At 43.0% G+C, this 19799-nt stretch overlaps 1 protein-coding gene across 3 annotated transcripts in view; it reads right to left on the bottom strand.

Moving 5' to 3' along the window:
• Positions 1-49: 49 nt before the first annotated feature.
• LOC143280865 (caspase-3-like) overlaps positions 50-19799 on the bottom strand; it is a 192419-nt gene continuing 172669 nt past the window's right edge. For 2 of the 3 annotated variants that reach the window (XM_076585597.1, XM_076585615.1), the window contains exons 4-6: positions 13337-13512; positions 5963-6122; positions 50-3668 (exon numbers count right to left, since the gene is read on the bottom strand). In XM_076585597.1, coding sequence (XP_076441712.1) covers positions 3421-3668; positions 5963-6122; positions 13337-13512 — 584 coding nt within the window. In that variant the 3' untranslated portion in view covers positions 50-3420. The remainder of the gene's footprint in view (positions 3669-5962; positions 6123-13336; positions 13513-19799) is intronic. The other variant, XM_076585606.1, reaches the window with a different exon arrangement.

Raw genomic sequence — 19799 nt, 5'->3', positions numbered from 1 at the left:
TTTAATTATTTCATTTCATTTTGATGTCCGTGTTTTACTCAAACATAGGATGGACACTCTAGGCCTGATCACCAGGTTGGGTCATGCGAAGGTCAGGCATCTGCTCCCATTTCCCCCCAGCAGATGTGGTGTTGTGTTTATAGATCTGTCCGCATGTGGTGTAGCATTTATAGATCTGTCCACATGTGGTGTGGGCTCAGTCTGGTTTACTGGGCTCTCACAGTATGAGATTCATCCACATAATGGGTGCATGTTTTTGAATGTTGCTCAGATGTCATGACTGACAGAGTGGGTTCCCTTCATTTCTAAAGTCTTTTTGACCTGGGGATATTCTTATGTTAATCATGGAAGGTATTCTACAACACTCAAAAATCAGGGAAGGCACATAACATTCTATGTTTAATAGGTAAACAACCACAACACGGCATACTCTGGACACATGAAAACAAGCAGCACATAATTTGAATTTTCTACTGGTTGGTTATGTAACCAGCTGATAATTTGTATATCTGGTCTTTTTAATTAAAAGCATAATAAAGACACTGATTGCAGATATTTTACCATGCTTTAAGTGAAGACAACTGAGAAAATGCTGCCATTTTCACAAGCCATATCCTAAAAGTGATCTTTTCATCTTCTTCTTCTTTTTTTTTTTTAATGAGCCAAACAGATGCAATACATATTAATCCACAAAATCTTCTGGCATCAAGATTCACAGTTCCAGCAGAAACTGGCTAACCATGTCTGATACACATCAAACTAACCAACCAATTCACTTTCCATTCACACACACACACACACACCACACACACACACACACAGTGAGACAATCAAAACCATCTCTGAATCGCTCTCTATTCTGAAACAATTATAATAAAGAACAAAAAAAGTTATTGCATATTTAATATTCTAACAAAACAAAACAAACAAAAATCCTGCAACAAAACTGGCTGAGGAGTTTATAAACCCACCCCCTTTAATATTTATGCTATAGAGAAAAGTTGACAACCTGATTTGGGGGTGGGCGGAACATGTAAAGCACTTACAGTAAAGCAAGGAATACAAACAAACCTTTAAATTCACAAAATGACACAGTGCCATGCAACACACTGTCATGTCAATTTTTTTTCCTTTGCTAACCTTGTCTCATGCACACCAGAGCATTCAATCTCACACAACCGAGCAACACATTTTGAAACAAATGAATTTATAAAATACTTGTACGCTCTTGAGGCACAATAAATTAGATAAACTGACCAACTTTCTGAACAATTGAGAACAACCTACCACAAAGTGATACGTCTTCTAATCATTCTGTTTTCTGTCTTCAAAAAAGCTCACAACATGTGGAGTTTTGGATGATCAGGCACTATATAATACAGACAAGTTGTTCAGAAGTTAAATACTGCATTCAGAAAGTGCTACTGATACTTTATTTTGATTGTGCTTGCACACACACACACACACACATTTAGATTGATAGTATGGAGAACTGTTTCTTATGACAAAAGTGTCAGAAAAGTTAATGAACATCTGGAGAAGTACCCCAATGCATGGAAAACTATTCTTTCACTACTGAGAACAAATAACACTTTTCCCATCTGATGAGAATGTTTGAACTGTTTTTGGCAAGGTTTGATTGTGAACACTTAAGAAAGATGCTCTAGCTGACTTCCTCTATCCTGTTCGTTCATTTTATCTTTTTTCATTCACGCTTACAGGCACATGGGTGACAGCACACACACCAGCATGCTCATTGAAGCATGCAAAAAAAATACACATACTTTTTTTTGAAGAGTCAGAGGGTCCCCATCTGCTATCACCATAAACATATTAATTTGTATGTCTACTATTTCTTTTGCACAGTACTAATGCATAATAGTAATATATTAATCAGCATTCAAACTGAAACATCGGGCATGAAACATAACTAAAGCAAACATCAAGCACTTATCTATTCCTGAATAAATTACAATAATTATGTCAATTTCTACAACTTGATCTCATCTACAATAAACCCCATCAAATGCCCCCAACAACCACATGAGGGTACACACTCATACACACCTAAATACACACACTGTGTGCGTACACACTTACACACCTGGATACACACACTTGACTCATACAAAAGGAATCTTGTGGATTACTTATCTTCTTACATCACAGATAAGGAATTCTCAGAACATTTGTTATCATCAAACATTCATCATATCACAACCTATCTTCTATCCTACAGGTACAACATGAACAGCAATCAGTTTTGGCTGATCGAGAGTTCCAGTCAGACTCTGAAAGTGATCTTGAAAATCTAAATCTTGGTTTTGTGGTTTCATTTAGGTTAAAATCTGACTTCCTGATCAAGCCTGAATTGTGAACAACCATTACAGTTATATTTGAAGAAGACAATCTGACCCTACTGAAGTCTTTACTGAAATCAAAAAGACTGCCAATGCAAAAAAGCAAAAGATAAGAATGAAAGAAAAAGAAGAAAAATAATGTGAAAAAACTTTATAAATACTTGTCAAAATCTTTTAAAAGTATAGCTTGAAGTTTCAAAACATCTTTGGGATTATGACCACAACCTGCCTTGATCTTCAATTTTGTCTTCATGGATAGTTGATTCAGAACTACCTTTTTTTTTTTTTTTTTCAAAATATAAAGACATGGTTACAGTACATACAAAATTTAATGACATGACTCTTGGAGAAGACAATTAACACTGAACTGTTGGTGTAACCATCTCCATTTTCTTATAATTAAAAAAAAAAATCTGATTAAGAATGAACATTACATCAGTACTAGCACAAGGATATGGGGTCTGTTTTTGGGAACAAGGGTGCGGGGGCAGGGTGTGTGTGAGGGGGTGGGGAGTTGGGTGTGTGTGTGTGGGAGGGGAGGGGGGGGGGGAGGGGTTATCACTGCTTGTGATGATTTTTCAAAGTTAAAACATAGATAGTTAAAACAGATATTTTGTTAATACATATTTCTATTAAGACGGAGTATTTTTGATAAAACACATTTTACTTTTGACAACTATGTAGTGATATGGACCTGCTTCTGGTGATTGTATGATAACCTTTACCTCATCACTTCAAATACGAAAAAGCTGAAAAACCCAACAATCTTCTGATAATTATATATATACCCTGCTTACAGATACACTCACAACAGCGATCTTCCCTAAAGGTACAGCGGGAAATATTGTACTTAGAAAATCAGTTCAGATCCTGGAAGTGTGTTTCTAGAACAGAAATTTCACAAGGATGAAAGTCCCTGTTTCTTGAACCAGTTTCCAGGCGCCAAGGCATGACTTCAGCGTCACAGGTCCAAAGTCAGGATTGGATCAATAAGCAGTCTTGCTTCACTAACCAAGAAAAATAAAGCCAAAGAAGAAGAACATCTCTCGTTTCCGATGGATCATCGGATGTCCTGTTTCTTGGGCCTGAAGTGAACGTAGCGGGTGAGCATGGACACGAGGCAAGGCATCTGTTTCATGGGCTCCGTGAACTCCTTGTCGGAGCAGGAGGCAAACTCATAGGCCACGATGCGGTTGACATGCGTCAGCATGTGCAGCAGCTCCATCTTGGTGCCGTAGTTCTCCAGCACGATGCACAGCGCCTGGATGAACCACGACCCCTCCTGGTTGTTGCGCCAAGAGAAGCAGCCTGAAAATCATATCCCCACAAACAGTGCACCCATTGCTTGATACACACATGCAAGCATTGATCCACACACATACATGTGTGCAAATAAATCATTGTCAGCTAATGAAATAAATCACTGTCAGCTAACAATCTCGGCACAAAATTAATAACAGTTGCTGTTATCACACAACACACAATGATGCAGTTTCAAAACTGAGTGGGTGATAAAGACGAAAAAGTAACCTGACCTAAACAATTGCAGAAACGGCTAAGCTGAAATTTCTGCTTCTTTTGAAGCAGAAGTTTTATTGGGAACATGGGTTTGCTTGTACTTGTTGGTTGGTTGGTTCTGTTTTGATTCAAACCAACCAAATTCATCATTTAAAAAGTATTTGCAGCTCTTTAAACACACTCTCAGATTGGATAGGCCATAACACGACTTGATTAAAATTTACACTCTTCTTATTCTTCTCCCTCCTCCCACATGCAAAAAAAGACAAACTTAAAAAAAGATAAAAGAACAAGAGAGGCAAGGCCTTCAAGACTCACCTGTGATACACTTTAAAAAAAAATCTAATCATTAAAATGTGTTCTGTATTTGTTATTATAAAGCTTTGGGTTAAAAAAGAAAAAGAAAAAAAAAGTCCTAACCAGATTCGAACCCCGCGTGTTCAGGTGAGAAGAAACTGTCTTACCCATTATACTATCGTGGCTCCTTAACTGACGTTCTAAAATTTACTATTTCAACATACTTTTTTTAAAGGGCGATAAATCAATTGTGGTATTCGCAGTGAGAACGCTGTTTAAATCATATTATTCTGGTGTATCTTGGGCATTCAAAAAATCTTTAAGGGCAATAAAAAAAAAAAAATTAAAAAAAAATTCTTTTTAAGTCCGCGGTAAAGGAGATGTGGCTATCGCAGCAATCACACTGCAACATTGAGCTGTTTTCTCTAGATCTCGACAGATGTACAAGTTTAGTTACACCCGCCAGGAATGTAGTACGACATGGTCGATTCAATTTCTCTTTTATGTTCATTCTATTTTTATAGTTTTAAAGTTGATATGAAAATTTAGTATTTTGTTAAACTAATAACATGTAGAGCCAAGTACAAGTACTTCTAAACGTCGTATGAAGTGAAAAGGGCTTCATTTTGAGAAAAGTCAAGACTGGAAATTTTTTCGTTTCATCAATTCAAGGGTATTAACTCGCATGGTTTACAATTTTTAACTGTGAATTCTGACTGATTCTGTGGATATTTTTATGGCAGTTTGGGGCATAATCCAGTAAGTGATGAGGCGTTCACAAATCTTTCTCTGAATAAATATTTAACGGTCTCCTTCTCCAACTTTCCATCACATGTTATCGTGTACTGTCCATTGAATATAGGATTGAACGGGCAGGTCAACAACTTGAAACAAAATGGCGTCGTTCGCGTTCGCGAAGAATATGAGCACGCGCTTTGAACGTGTATAAATATGTGTATGCAATTGATTTTTGCCCATGACCTTCAGGGCTAAGCCAATAAATCTATAAAGTCCATTTGTCGTATTGATTTTAGTATTTTCCGAAAAAGACCACTTGGGCGAATGAACATAGTGAAAGCCCTGTACACTGAGAGTAAAACATACAAGCTTTTTATGTATTTAGTATAATTTCAAAATGTAACGGTTAAGATGAAAAAGATCTGTTTAAAGCAAATTAAGTCCGCTTGCATTAATTACAGATTAATTTCCCTTTTATACTATCTGCACCAAAACATTTGCAAAATAAATAAAACTTCCATGCTCAGCAAAAGAAGTTCCTGTTCTTTTGACAATAATGACTGCTCTTGTTGTGTCAGAATAGCAGATCAAAGTGCCAAGTTTAGAGAATAAAAAAATATATAAATATAACAATAAATGCAGTTTGCATATAATTTGGCTTCTTTTTTAAATTTTTTTGGTGCCCATCCCAGAGGTGCAATGTTGTTTTAAACAAGATGACTGGAAAGAACTGAATTTTTCCTATTTTTATGCCTAATTTGGTGTCAACTGACAAATTATTTGAAAAGAAAATGTCAATGTTAAAGTTTACCACGGACACACACATACACAGACAACCGAACACCGTGTTAAAACATAGATTCACTTTGTTTATACAAGTGATTCAAAAAAGGGGAACTATTTTATTACCTTATCTGTAGCACATTAGTCACTGTCACCGTAAAACAGAAAGCCTCGACTGTGTGGCTTTACAAAAGAGCGGAATATGAATAAACGAACAAAATAAAGGATAAAGTCCTTACTTTTTGTCGACATTCACTTAGTCCTACCTGGCACGGTGGAGTAGGCAAACAGGAAATCGGCCTCCACAGGGATGCGGCGGGTGTTGATACACGTTGCGCCATCGAGGATGTCCTCTTCAGGCAGTAACGATAACTGCGAATCGCTGACTTCAGCGACGTGGTCGGAGGGACGGGTGCTTCTGCAAGCCTGTGGAGCAGCAACACCCGCAATGATTAAGGGGCCTGATTTCCTTTTACTTGCTATCTATGTGTGTGTGTGTGTGTGTGTGTGTGTGCTGGCTTGCTAACTCATTAGTTGAATGTCTTATTTCAGGTTTTCACATGTGATAAATAAATGTGCTTCAGAGATTTCAGCGCGCGGAATGGGAGGGGAAAGGGCGTGGGGGCGGAAGATGAGAGGAAGGTGGGGGTGACTGTAAACTGCCAGTTCAGCTAAAGAAAACTAATATAACATACCACCCCACCCTCTTATGTGTGTGTGTGTGTGTGTGTGTGTGTGTGTGTGTGTGTGTGCAGGATAGATGTAGAGAGAATTGATACGGCTGAAAAAGTAAACATTAAATTTTATTTACTGATCTGTACAAAAACACAATGCGTTAAATTCCACTGACTAAGCAAATATAATTAAATAGAATAGCTTGACCAAAGGGAACGAAAAAGAAAAACGAAGCAGAAGAAATAGCATAAAAAAGCAAAATATATGTAAACATTATCATACAGAATCACAACCCTAACGGAGGAGAGTATTGCATTGGTGATTCTTAAAAGGTAGTTGATAGTGTTCTTTTTTTTTTTGTTGTTGTTGTTGTTTTAAAATTCTTTGTTGTTGTTGTTGTTTGTTTTTGTTTTGTTTTGTTTTTTTGTTGTTGTTTTTTTTGTTGTTTTTTTTTGTTTTGTTTTTTTTGTTTTTGTTTTTTTTTGGGGGGGGTGGGGTGGGGGGGGGTGGGGGGGGGGCTGGGGGGAAGGGGAGGGACGGTTAATAGCAGGTGGCGTGTAGCGTATATGGAACAGTCCACACGCTTTGACACCTCCCTGAAGCTGAAAATGTCAGTCACGCAGACATCTAGACCAGGACAGGAGAACAAAAGTCGATCACTGGAAAACTGACAAACTGGCTTCATAAGAAGTACAGCCGAAGAAGACCAAACAGCTGAGGAAGCCACTGATGAGCCGGACAAAATGCAGGATGAAAACATCGAGAATAGTCAAGAGTTCTTCTTCTTCTTCTTCTGCATTCGTGGGCTGCAACCCCCACGTTCACTCGTATATACGCGAGTGGGCTTTTACGTGTATGACCGTTTTTAACCCACCATGTAGGCAGCCATACTCCGCTTTCAGGGGTGTGCATGCTGGGTATGTTCTTGTTTCCATAACCTACCGAACGCTGACATGGATTACAGGATCTTTAACGTGTGTATTTGATCTTCTGCTTGTGTATACACACAAAGGGGGTTCAGGCACTAAGCAGGTCTGCATATAAAATTATGTTGGCCTGGGAGATCGGAAAAAAATCTCCACCCTTTACCCACCAGGCGCCGTCACCGTGATTCGAACCCGGGACCCTCAGATTGAAAGTCCAACGCTTTAACCACTCGGTTATTGCGCCCGTCCACAATGAGTTCAGTTGCTTCGGCTCCAAAATGACAACGGACGGTGATACAGAAGCAGAAATTGATACAAGAATCTCTGATAATGCCAGGCAGGCTTTTGTGTCACTCAGGAGCATGTGAAAGACTGGCACCATCAGGACAAAAAACCCAGGATCCTATTGTTCAGAAGCAGTTCTCAGCACACTCTGCAGTTTGGACCCGAGCGCTGGAAAGTCACAGAGAGCATCAATCATAAGCAGCAAGCATTTCAGAAATATTTCAGTCACGGAAATCTTTCAGAGTTTTTTTTCCCCAAAAATACCATCTCAATTGAAATCCATTAAGTAACCTCGGTCTATATTGAACATCAACATTAAGATCAAACGAACAAAAGGGCGCTGAATACGGGAACGTTCATGAAATGCCAGTAGATGTTCTTCCTAGAGTAGCGTTTTCCCCTTTGGACAATAGAACACAACAGACCACAAAAAAAGACCAAGGGAGACATTGCGCACTCGGAACAGTTGCAAAAGGTACTCGTGGGAAGCTGGCAAAGAAAGCACAAGATGGGCAGCACTGATGCAGCGAGAATATTTGGTAGCGGCATTATGTGCACGGCGATTGCATAGAGTTAATTCATTGCGTTGCATGCACCGTGTCCGCCAGTGGCTGTTTGAGATCTCCCTGACAAAGCATCTCGATTCGTTGCATTTGAAATCCATTACAGTACTTATCACTCTCTGAAATCAGGTACTTCATTCTGAGAGAAATGAAACGTCAACTGGTTTGGATTTGTCTTTAACGATAATCTCACTATTTGTGTGTGTGTGTGTGTGTGTGTGTGTGTGTGTGTGTGTGTGTGTGTGTGTGTGTGTGTGTGTGTGTGTGTGTGTGTGTGTGTGTGTGTGTGTGTGTGTGTCTGTTGCTGTGTTTTTTTCTGATTTTTGTTTCAAACATAATCTCACTACAGCTTTAATTTGCTGTCATTTCCAGGGATGGCTTACAGCAGAATGACGCGGGTTTTGAAACGTTTGCCATTTTAAAAAGAGTGTCGACTGTCGTAACTTCTCATTAATTCTGGTGTGTGACGCACACACGACAGTACACCCCGCCCGTCCCCCACCCCCACCCGTCCCCTAAAAAGGTAAATAAATAAATTAAAAAAGATTAAAGACAAAGAAAGGGAGGAAAGATCCGAGGGAAAGGAAGGAAGGAAGGAAGAAATGAAGCTTTGAAAGATCGAAGAGGACAGGGGTGGCAGAAAACGAAGATAAAAGGAAATTAACACACACAAACAAAAAGAAGGAAAACGAAAAGAAGGGGGAAACAACCGGAAAGAAAAGAAACGAAAAAGAGACAGAACGAGAGTGCAGTAAACGGAAATAATTTAGGATCGAGTAGGCGGGCTGTTTCTGGATCTCTGGGTTCTCCTCCTCATTCATCTTCCCCTCTCGCCACACCCCTGTCACCACCCCTCATCCATGCCCACCCCTTCCCCCCCAACCACCATTCCCGCCCCCACCCCCACACACTCACACGAAGAGAGATACGATGGAGCGCGAGATGCCGAGATGGGGAGCATGGAAAGCTTTAACTCACTCAGTACGGCCAGTCCTCTCTTCTCCTCTACACAGACTCCTCGGATGTCCAGTGGGTGTCTGAATGACCCAACCTTTAGCTTCCGTCGTCAGAAGTGTGGTATTCTTTGTCAACATTCACCTCTTCAGTATAAGAGTGTTCCGCTTGCAATATTTTAATGATGGTAATTGGGATGAAACGCTGTTAACGTGGTCTCTTTCGCCGTTCGTATGGAGAGAGTTAACTTGAATCCCAGGGAAGGCGTGTGTGTGGATCGGGAACAAACTGTCCACGAGACCAGGCCACGTGAAAAACGTGGATACGAAGGGAATGGGGTTAGCGGCAAGGCAAGGCAAGACACACACACAGACAGAGAAAACACTGAACACTGAAATGTTTAATGCCATTATCTGTAAAGCTCTAGTGACATAGTAGGTACTAATCAGAACAAAATGGTGTAACACAGATAAAATGGAACAGAAAGGAAAAAACAGAATTGAAACAACATAAACTAATAAGAGATTTGCGACAGGGGAGGGGAGGGGGAGGGGGGGAAGTAAAATCCGACAAGGGATGGGGGGTGGGGCGGGGGGGGGGGGGGGGGGGGGGTAATCTGGGCTGGTCAGATTTGACCGCAGGTTTAAACCAACGGGAGTACAAATAGACTGCTACACCGGATGTCCTTCTTAACCAGATAGAAAGGCCGGCTCAGAAAAAAAAAGAAAAAAAGAAAAAAAAAAAGAGAAACCACAGAACATCAGAATAATCTTAACAGCCCTGACAAAAAAAAGAAGAAGAAGAGAAAATACAGAACATAGAAGAATCGTAACAGTTTAGTTTTTCCGTTCTGGCTGAAATTTGGCAATGCTCGTGAGATCTCCCTGCCGCTTTGTGATTAATTCAGTTCGTGGTGGCGGATTCGGTTCCCGTGGATGAGAAAGTAGTGGAGGCCTCTGTTAATCCTGCAAACACTGGAGTGCAGAAAGGACGACCTCGTTTCTTACCTACCTCTCCTCCCCCCCCCTTCCCCCCTCCCCCCCTCCCCCTCACCCCCTCCCCTTCCTCCACACACTGTCCTCTTCCTCGCCTCAATCAGTCCTGTCCGTCCGATTCTTTTCACTGGCTTTTCTTAACCGCCTTCCCTGTGGTCAACAATCGGCTGACAAACGGAATGAGCCAGACCCAAAATGAGTTAGAGAGACAAAGAGACACAGAAAGACAGAAACAAAGACAGGCAGAGACAGAGAGAGAGAGAGAGAGAGAGAGAGAGAGAGAGTGAGAGAGAGACACACACACACACAGATACAGAAAGACAGGCAGACAGACAGACGGACAGAGACACAGAGAGAGAGAGAGGCAGACACACACACACACACACACACACACACACACACACACACAGAGGGAGAGACACATAGAGAGAGAGGCAGACGGACAGAGACAGACAGAGAGAGAGAGAGAGAGAGAGAGAGATAACGATAATGATAATGATAACGATAACGATGTTTTATTCAGATTAAGGCCAAAGCCCCTTACTGAAAGGGTTCATACAAGAAAATAAATAAGGAAAATGACTTGACACGATAAACCAACATCACAAATCAACCAAAAGTAGCTTATACAATACTCAACAACATTCACAAAATAACAATTCGAAGTCTCTTCAATGCCTCATATAAGTATATGGCCAAGTTTTGTTGGGTAAGCTCATGTTTTGACGACATGAGCAGATTAAATCTAAAAGCACAGGGATCTTTATAATATTTAGGTTGAATTAATCTTTGTCTGAGGTCACTCAAAGCAGGACAACATAGCAAAAAATGCAATTCATCTTCCCTACCCAGGTTGCACAATCGACACATATATACATATTCACTCCTACTACAGTATCTGAAACTGTGAACAGCAATATTAGAAACACCAAATCTAAATTTTGTCAGTGCACTTTTTACATATCTGTTTATTTCCATCCCAATATATCATCACGGGAGAGAGAGAGAGAGAGAGAGAGAGAGAGAGAGACAGAGACAGAGACAGAGACAGAGAGAGAGAGGCAGACACCAGGAGAGAGGGAGGGAGAACGAGGGGCAGGAAAAGACAATGGTTTACTGAATGCCCCTATTCTAGAACTTGAACTGTACTGTACTTTATTGTATTGTATTGTATTGTATATCAGTCACAATTACTTAATTCTCTGTGTGAAATCAGGGCTGCCCTCCACGGGCACAATGCTGCGCCACCCTCACACATATGATATATATATATATATGTGTGTGTGTGTGTGTGTGTGTGTGTGTGTGTGTGTGTGTATGAGTGGGTGGGTGGGTGTGGGGCTGGGGGTGTGGTTGTGGGTGGAAGTGCGTTTGTTTTACAATGGCATTTTTCATCAGAACTTAGCCAGGGACAACCCTTTTGCGGGCTCTATTTATGTGTAGTAAGTGCACGCCGCACGCGAGAACTCGATTTATCATCTCATCCGAAAGACTAGCACCCAGACCACTACTTCAGTTCTAGTGGAGAAGGCGAGTGAAAATCTCTGTCCGCATATATGGGGACTCGAACCCGTGGACACTCGCATCCTTGTCGGACGCTTAATCACTAGGCCCACTGGTCGACCAGTATGGGTGGCTCCATTATGGTGTGGATAAGCTTCCACCCCAACGGCAGCCAGGACACCTCGAAATATCGTCCGGGAAAAAAAACTGACCCTGCAGTGCTACAGAAATGAGACCACGGGGCCCCAGCATACACCTAGCTCTGCAGGCGGTTCGTCATGGCCGGGGTCACTCTCAATGACAACAATAAAACAAAATGGTGTACAACCTTATACAACCCAATTCAATTCAATCCAATTCAGTCCAATGCAATGCAATGCAATGCAATGCAATGCAATCCAATCCAATAGCAGTCCCATTTCTCGAACAGGGTCATCAATAACCTTTTATGAACAACTCCTATCCCACTCTTCACTCTCCAGTATTCCTCGTGACCCTGGTAACACTTGGCAACAAAGTCGTATTCTGTTCGATTCTATTCTAAAAAGCATTGTCTTTTTCTGTGTCCCGCTTCCCCCCTCCACCCCCCCCCCACCCCCACCCCTCCGCTCTCTGGTTCATCCCCGTCTCTGTCTCTCTCATCTATATCTGTCTGTCTTTCTCTCTCCCTCCTCCCCCGCCTCTCTGTCTAAATCATTTTGAGTCTGGCTCATTCTATTTGCCGATTGTTGTCCGGAAGGAAGGGTTGAGAAGACAGTGAAAAGAGTCAGACAAACAGGACTGGTCGAAGATTGAGGAGAGGAAGAGGACGGTGTGTGTGTGGTGGTGAGAGAAAGGGGGAGTGGGGGGGGTATCAAATGAGGTTGTCCTTCGTGCACCCCTGCCACCCCATCCATCCACCCCCAGCCCCCCAAGGTCAGCAGAGTTAATGCAGGTCTCAACCCCTTTTCTTATCCATATGAACTGAATCCACCGCTACCAACTAAATGAAGTAATCACACTGCGGCAGGAAAATCTCACGAGTATGCCAAATTAGAGTCCCAGTGGCAAGACCGCTCCCATTCCTTTGATGTCTTCTGATTTCTCTTCTGTCGTCAGGGCCGTTCGTGGCTTCCGGAAAAGATGGAAACCCGGAAATGAATGGCTCGACTGCTTCTGTTTCCTTTGATGCTGGGGTTTGGTCTGTAGGTCTGATGAGCTGTGAGTCTGCGACAGGTGGAGACTTATGAGGCAAGTTCAGACACTTTCTGTTTCTGTGCGTTTTCATCCTCATGCCTCACTGTCTCTGCCTCTGTCCGTCTGTCTGTATTTCGCTCTGTATCTGAAATGTTGTCTCTGCTCCTGTATTTGTTTCTGTATGTTGTTGTTGTTCCACCAACCTCCGCCCCTTCCGCCCCCCCCCCTCCCCCCCCCCCCTCTCTCTCTCATTGTCTGCGTCGTCTTTCTCAGCCTCCGTCTGCCTGTCTCTATCTCGTATCTCTACACTTCTTTTCAGCCGTTGTCAAGGCTGAAACAGATCCGCCATACGGTGAGAATGCTTATCTCCTGTTGGCATCAACTGTTCGCCCATCTCTGTCTGTCTGTCTCTCTTTCATTCTGTTCCATCTCTCTCTCTCTTACCTACATACATACACTTTGTCTGCCTGCCTGTTCTTTTCCCTCCTCATAACTCTCTTTCTGTCTCTGTCTGTCTGTCTCTGTCTCTCTCTCTTCCCTCCTCCTTCCAAACTCCAGCTCACCTGTACAAAGAAGAGCTTGGGTTTGCCGACCAGTGAGGGACAGCGCTCCCCTTTGAAGGGCAGAGTGAGAACCTCCAGAGACACCCTGCCGTCAGTGCCGTACACATAGCCCTCTTCCCCGTGTGACAGGATGGCACAGCCAAAGCAGTCCGCGTCCGCGTGGTCCTGAGCCGCTGCTGTGCACATAGCCAGTCAAACAACTCATGTCAGTAATGATAAGGCTTGTTCCAAACTGCTTCGTTCTACGACTCCCCGGCTTGGAACGCCATAAGAAGGCAAGGCAAAACAAAGCAAAGCAAAGCAAGGAAAAGTAAAGGAAAGCAAGGCAATGCAAAGGAAGGTAAGGCAAGAAGTCTATTTCATGTGCCCGCCGGGGGCACTGAAACATTATACATGGACGCCACATACACCACATAAACGAAACAGTGATGTCAAAAACTAAACACACGCAAAAAATAGCCCACACTAGCAAACAAACAAACAAATACGCATTAACAATCCATTTTTCCTTCGAAAGAGACAATGTCATTATTTTCGCTATCAATACACAAGGCTTTACTGAAAAGAGACAACTGTGAAGAGACGTGTATATAGAAGAACAGCCCATGGTTTCTTCACTCTTCTCCAGACAGTCAGGACTTCTCCCTGACCCATCACCCACCGACACGTTCATCTCTGACATTTTACAAACATGTATCACGTAACATCGATCACTGGTGTCCCGCGACGGGCGCAATAGCCGAGTGGTTAAAGCGTTGGACTGTCAATCTGAGGGTCCCGGGTTCGAATCGCGGTGACGGCGCCTGGTGGGTAAAGGGTGGAGATTTTTACGATCTCCCAGACCTGCTAGTGCCTGAACCCCCTTCGTGCGTATATGCAAGCAGAAGATCAAATACGCACGTTAAAGATCCTGTAATCCATGTCAGCGTTCGGTGGGTTATGGAAACAAGAACATACCCAGCATGCACACCCCCGAAAACGGAGTATGGCTGCCTACATGGCGGGGTAAAAACGGTCATACACGTAAAAGCTCACTCGTGTGCATACGAGTGAACGCAGAAGAAGAACTGGTGTCCCGCGACACATGACAACCATCCTTATCTACATAAGGAGCACGAACCAGGTGTCTCGAATAGTGTGGACACGTCTTTCTAGTGGTGCGTTAATGGTCAGAACATCTGAGGGCCTTGTCTCTCGCGATGTCATCTGCTCCAGTTCTCGCTGATTGATTCAACAGATAATTGGATTGTCTCAGTCCCATGCTTCTGTCTCTCAGCCCTCCTCACATCTCTCATTCTCTGTCTCTGTCTGTCTGTCTCTTTCTCTCCCTCCCTCTCTGTCTGTCTGTCTGCCTCTTTCCTCCGCTCTCTCTACTCTCCTTTTTATTTGTCTATTTGTGTAAGTCTGTCCACAAAAATTCTTATTTTTTGTTCTGATCATGATAATTTCTTTTCTAATATTCATGCCTCTACATTTTTTTAAAATTATTTTTTTCCAGTGTTGACCCTAATCAGAACCACGCCGCTGCATCGAAAGACGCACCTCATTACTTATCGATCATCCTCAAAAATAGAGTCTCCCCCCACAGCCACGCTCCCCACTCTCTCTCCCTCTCTCGCATAAATCTCTTGCAATATGTCTGTTGTGCTGGTCCTCAATAATAACCCTAGCCGAATCCCTACCCCTCTTTGCAATTTCAGTTCATGTAAATCTGCCGGTACTTTTTTTTTTTTTTCTCTTGGTTGCTGGGGTTTCATACATTCTTTCAGAATATTAAAAAAAAGGCACTGGAATTATTTGCTGACTTGGACTTTCTGCATAAAAAAAAGCAAGAAAAAAAAAAAGCATTACTCCAGTTCCCCAAAGCTAGACTGTCTGTGACAGGCTCTGCCATCTTTCGCATCAGTTCTATTGACGGATCCAAATCGGACGAGAGTATATTATTTTTTTGCCGCCTTCTTTCCCGTGGCTATAAGTGCTAAATCTTCCGTCTTTTAAATGATCTGGCATCAGATAGTTCTTCTGTGCAGCTGAACCCACTGCTCTGTCCTGACTCCTCCTCCTCCTTCTCCACCTCCTCCCCTCTCTCCCACCTACCTCCTCTTTCTTCTTCTTGTTTTTCTGTGTTGGTAGACTGCAATTCCTTTGTTCACTTGTATTCATGTGCTGGTGGGCTTTTACGTATGACCTTCTCTCTCTCTCTCTCTCTCTCTTTCCCCCTTTAACATCGCCAGGTAGGTAGCAATACTCTGGCCGTTTTCGGGGTGTGAGTTTTGGGTATGTTCGTGTTTCCAGATCGCACCGAACGCCGACATGAATTACGGGATATTTAACGTGCGCATTTCATTTTTTCTGCGTGGTATGTACACGAAGGGAGGGAATTCTGACACTAGAGGTCTGCACATCTCAGAGATCGGGTGAAAAAAAAATCTCCACCCTTTCGCCCCCCAGGTGCCGTGATCGGAATTCGAACCCATGACCCAGTGTTGCTTGACATCTATGGACTATAAAAGACAAGGGAGAAAAGAACGAACGATAATTATAGCAAATATCTCACCGCAGAGTCAATGACAGTCGTGTTCCGTTATATTCAACATAGGTAAATTCTTGAACATCTAAAGCGGAAATGAATATCTAATTATCACGCTGATTCAAAAGGGTTTCGATTTCATTTCTTCTGCTTATTGCAAAACATTGTCTAGCTTGAACAAGTGCTGCGAACTTTGGAGTTTCATCAATAAATGCGTGTTTGTTATCTGCGTGGCCTTATCCCCAATAATCCCCTTGTGACCGTCTGGGTTGTGTATAATTTATGGATTACAAGAAACTGAGATTTCCCCGAGGTAAACACCGGCAGCATCACTTACGTCAAACACTTGTCCACCACATTGCTCTTATCATGACGTAGTCTTCAAACTCCTATGACGTAATCCACAGTTCCTTATGACATATTCCTATGACACATTGCAGTGTTACGACATGGGGCGCAACAAAACTGAGACGAAGCATTTCTAACCTGATGACAAACGACGCGTGTGGAAAGAAAATTGGGCACACGCGGACATTTTTTTTCTGTGCCTGTTTTGGGCCGACTTCAGGGTCCCAACTGCCCCCAAAGCGAACATGACGAAGCGGGTGATGACGTCGGTGTTTCTACAGCTTCCGGGCCGACCGCGAGACACTCGACATGCAGGGACCGGGTGGTCGATACGTCACCACTCAGTACATTAACCCTTTTACATTCACATATTTCATGAGGAAACCGTGCCCAGTGTTTGGCTGTGGCCGGAGTCAGTGCATGTGGGTTAAACTGGTGAGCGTAGGTCGGCCTCCTTCATCCACATTCCCTCATATCATTCATTCATTCATTCACTCACTCATTCACTCATTTATTTATTTATTTATTCATAGCGTCTATCTTCGGTTGGAGACCAAACACTAAGCGCTTCACAAACACGGAGTCATTTGTATAACAGGCTGCCAACCTGGGAAGAGCCGACTGACAGCTGTCTTTATGCGCTCGTCATTTGTTTCCTGTGTCATTCAGTCCGGCTTCAGTAAAGCAGAGTAGATCTTTTCTTCAGAATTTTGCCAGATACACCCGTTTTTTTTGTGTTTTTGTTGTTGTTGTTGGTGGTGGTGGTTTTTTGTTGTTGTTTTTTGTTATTGTTGTTGCCTTGGGTTCTTTTACGCGTACTAAGTGCGTGTTGCATACAGGGCATCGGTTAATTGTCTCATCCAAATGGCTAGCGTCCAGACCACGACTCAAGGTCTAGTGAAGGGGGAGAAAATTCCGGCGTGTGTTGGGATTCGACCCCGGACCCTCAAATTCTCTCTCGCTTCCAAGGCGGACGCGGCAGCAGACCACCATTCCACAGGAGGAATTATTTTGTTTAATGTCCCGTCACACATATCGGTGATTGAAGACATTTTGTTAAAGTACTTATGAATACATCTGAGTATTATCGGTTAGAAGGGGTGGGAGATGTGGATGAATGGAGGGTTGGGGGAAACTGGGAAAATGAGAATAAAAATGTGGGTAAAATTTGGAAGAAAAACCCCCCTCTAAATACAGTTACAGGAAATTACTTAAAGGACTTCGTAAAAGAGAAGTCGTTAACTCTCTCCATACTAACGGCGAAAGAGTCGACGCTAACAGCGTTTCACCCCAATTACCATTATCAAAATATTGCAAGCGGAAGGCTCTTATACTGAAGACGTGAATGTTGACATAGAATACCACACTTCTGACGACGGAAGCTAAAGGTTGGGTCATTCAGAGACCCACAGGACATCCGAGGGGTCTGTGTAGAGGAGAAGAGAGGACTGGCCGTACTGAGTGAGTTAAACTGACAAGCGAAACAACTGATAATGAATGCAAAAAGTCAAAAACATCAACCTTCTCAGTCACTTGTGAAGACACACTTTCGTGTACAAAAGGCTTCATCAAGCTACAATGAAAAATTATATGCTCAATTATCAGGTTACTAAAGCATATGCACTTGACATAATGCTCCCACGTACCCCCCCCCCCCCCCCCTCCTTCCCTCCCACCATCCCACACCACCCTCCCCACTCGGCCTTCATCCATATCCCAGGTCCTCCCGGCTTGCCTCTTTCGATTTTTTTTTTTTTTTGTTCAATCGAGTGTTCGACTCGAGTGCTGTTGATCTGTCGGTGAAGAGGGTTGCGCAAGGCTGCCGTGGGATTTCAACAGGTCCAGAAACGCCAGACACAGGATGGATGGCGTGTGAAATTCCCCTTATCGGCGACGTCAATGCCGTTTAGACATGCACGATAGCCGTGTGGCTACAGCGATGGGCTTGTGTAGGTCTGTTTGTCAGGCTCTTGATTCGAATGCATGGAGGGCAAAGGGTGAATGGGTTTTTTGTGGGTGTTGTTGTTGTTTTTTTGTGTGTGTGTGTTTTTTTTTCGGATTTCCCAGGTCAGCATGTGCAGATCTGACAGTGTTAAAACCCCCTTCTTGTCGGTATGCATGTAGAAGGAACACACACACACACACACACACACACACACACACACACAAAATACATTAAAGATCCCCGTACTCTATGTCAGCTTTTTGTGAGGTGTTGATAAACACAAACAAAACACCATCCCCCAAAAATTGACTGCGGCTGTCAAAACGGCGGAATGAAAACGGTTATATCCATAGAAACCCACTTGAAGAAATGTGTTGTGAACATGTGAGTGAGTTGCAGAAAAGAAGAAGAAGAAGAAGGAGGAGGAATAGTAGGAGGGGGCAGGAGGAGGAGGAGGAGGAGGAGGAGGAGAAGAAGAAGAAGAAGAAGAAGAATGCAATTTCAATTTCAGTTTCTCAGTGAGGCGTCAATACGTTCGGACATATCCATTAAAGCTGCACCACATCTGCTGGGCAGATACTAAACCAACAGCATAAACCCAACGCGCTTGTCAGGCCTTGAGTGAATTATGTATTTGTGTATCTGTCAGGGTGGATTTCACCGACAGAATTTTGTCAGAGGACAACACTGATGCTATCACGTGGCTCCTTTTCAGTGCGCAAAGTGCGAGCTGCACATGGAACCTTGGTTTTTCTCGTCTCAGAATAACTAGACGCTCAGTCTGATTTTCCAGCCAAACGTGGGAGAAAAGGTAAGATGAGATACAAACCCAGATTCTCACAGACACTGTATTGGCAGATACCACCCCCCTTCTTCAGTTCAATTCAAATTTCAATTCAAAAACACTCTATTGATCCACATGGAAATTACCGTGTGCAATCACAGGCTCGTTGTAAACGTTGCTGTCCTCCCCCAGAAGAAGAAGAACGACATTTGTAGCAAACTCAGGACAGATCCTCTTTTGCGGAGCTGGGTTCAGTATTGATGGAGGAAAATGAGAGCAGAGGTTGGGGTGGGGGTGGGGGTGGAGGTGATGTTGGGAGAGGGGTGGGGGCTCACGAATTCATATTGACTTCGCTGCAGTTATTTGCACAACAGCATCAACAACACGCGGGTGTCAAGCACAAAGAACTTGGTATTTGCTTTCCGCTGCAATCGTTGACAGATTATGTTCTCATTGGCTTCAGTCGAGACGACATGCTTCCCCTGCATTTAACAAATTAGCTGCTTTTGTGGGGCAGTGTTCGCCTTCAACAGCTGCGATGGAAATAAACATTTTAAAACAAGGAAAGGAGAGAAGAAAGGAAGGGAGGAAAGAAAACAAAAAGTGAAATCGATACGCACGTTCTCGTTCAGACAGCTCTTTGCAAGTCGGAGATCTCCATACTGACCTCGTGAAAACTCTCCCTCTCGGCTTCTGTCTGTCTGTTTCTGTGTTTGTTCTGTTTGTCTGGCTGCCTGTGTTGCTCTTTTTTCTGTTTTCCTGTCTCTCTTTCGGTCTAAATATCTCTTTCATTCTGCGTCTCTCTCTTTTTCTCTGTCTCTCTTTGTATCTCTCTGTCTCTGTCTCTCTGTGTCTC

This window comes from Babylonia areolata, chromosome 1, assembly GCF_041734735.1.
Source record: "Babylonia areolata isolate BAREFJ2019XMU chromosome 1, ASM4173473v1, whole genome shotgun sequence".
Classification (NCBI taxonomy): domain Eukaryota; kingdom Metazoa; phylum Mollusca; class Gastropoda; order Neogastropoda; family Buccinidae; genus Babylonia; species Babylonia areolata.
Note: the sequence above shows the minus strand (reverse complement) of the source record. Positions and strands in the feature narration are given on the sequence as shown.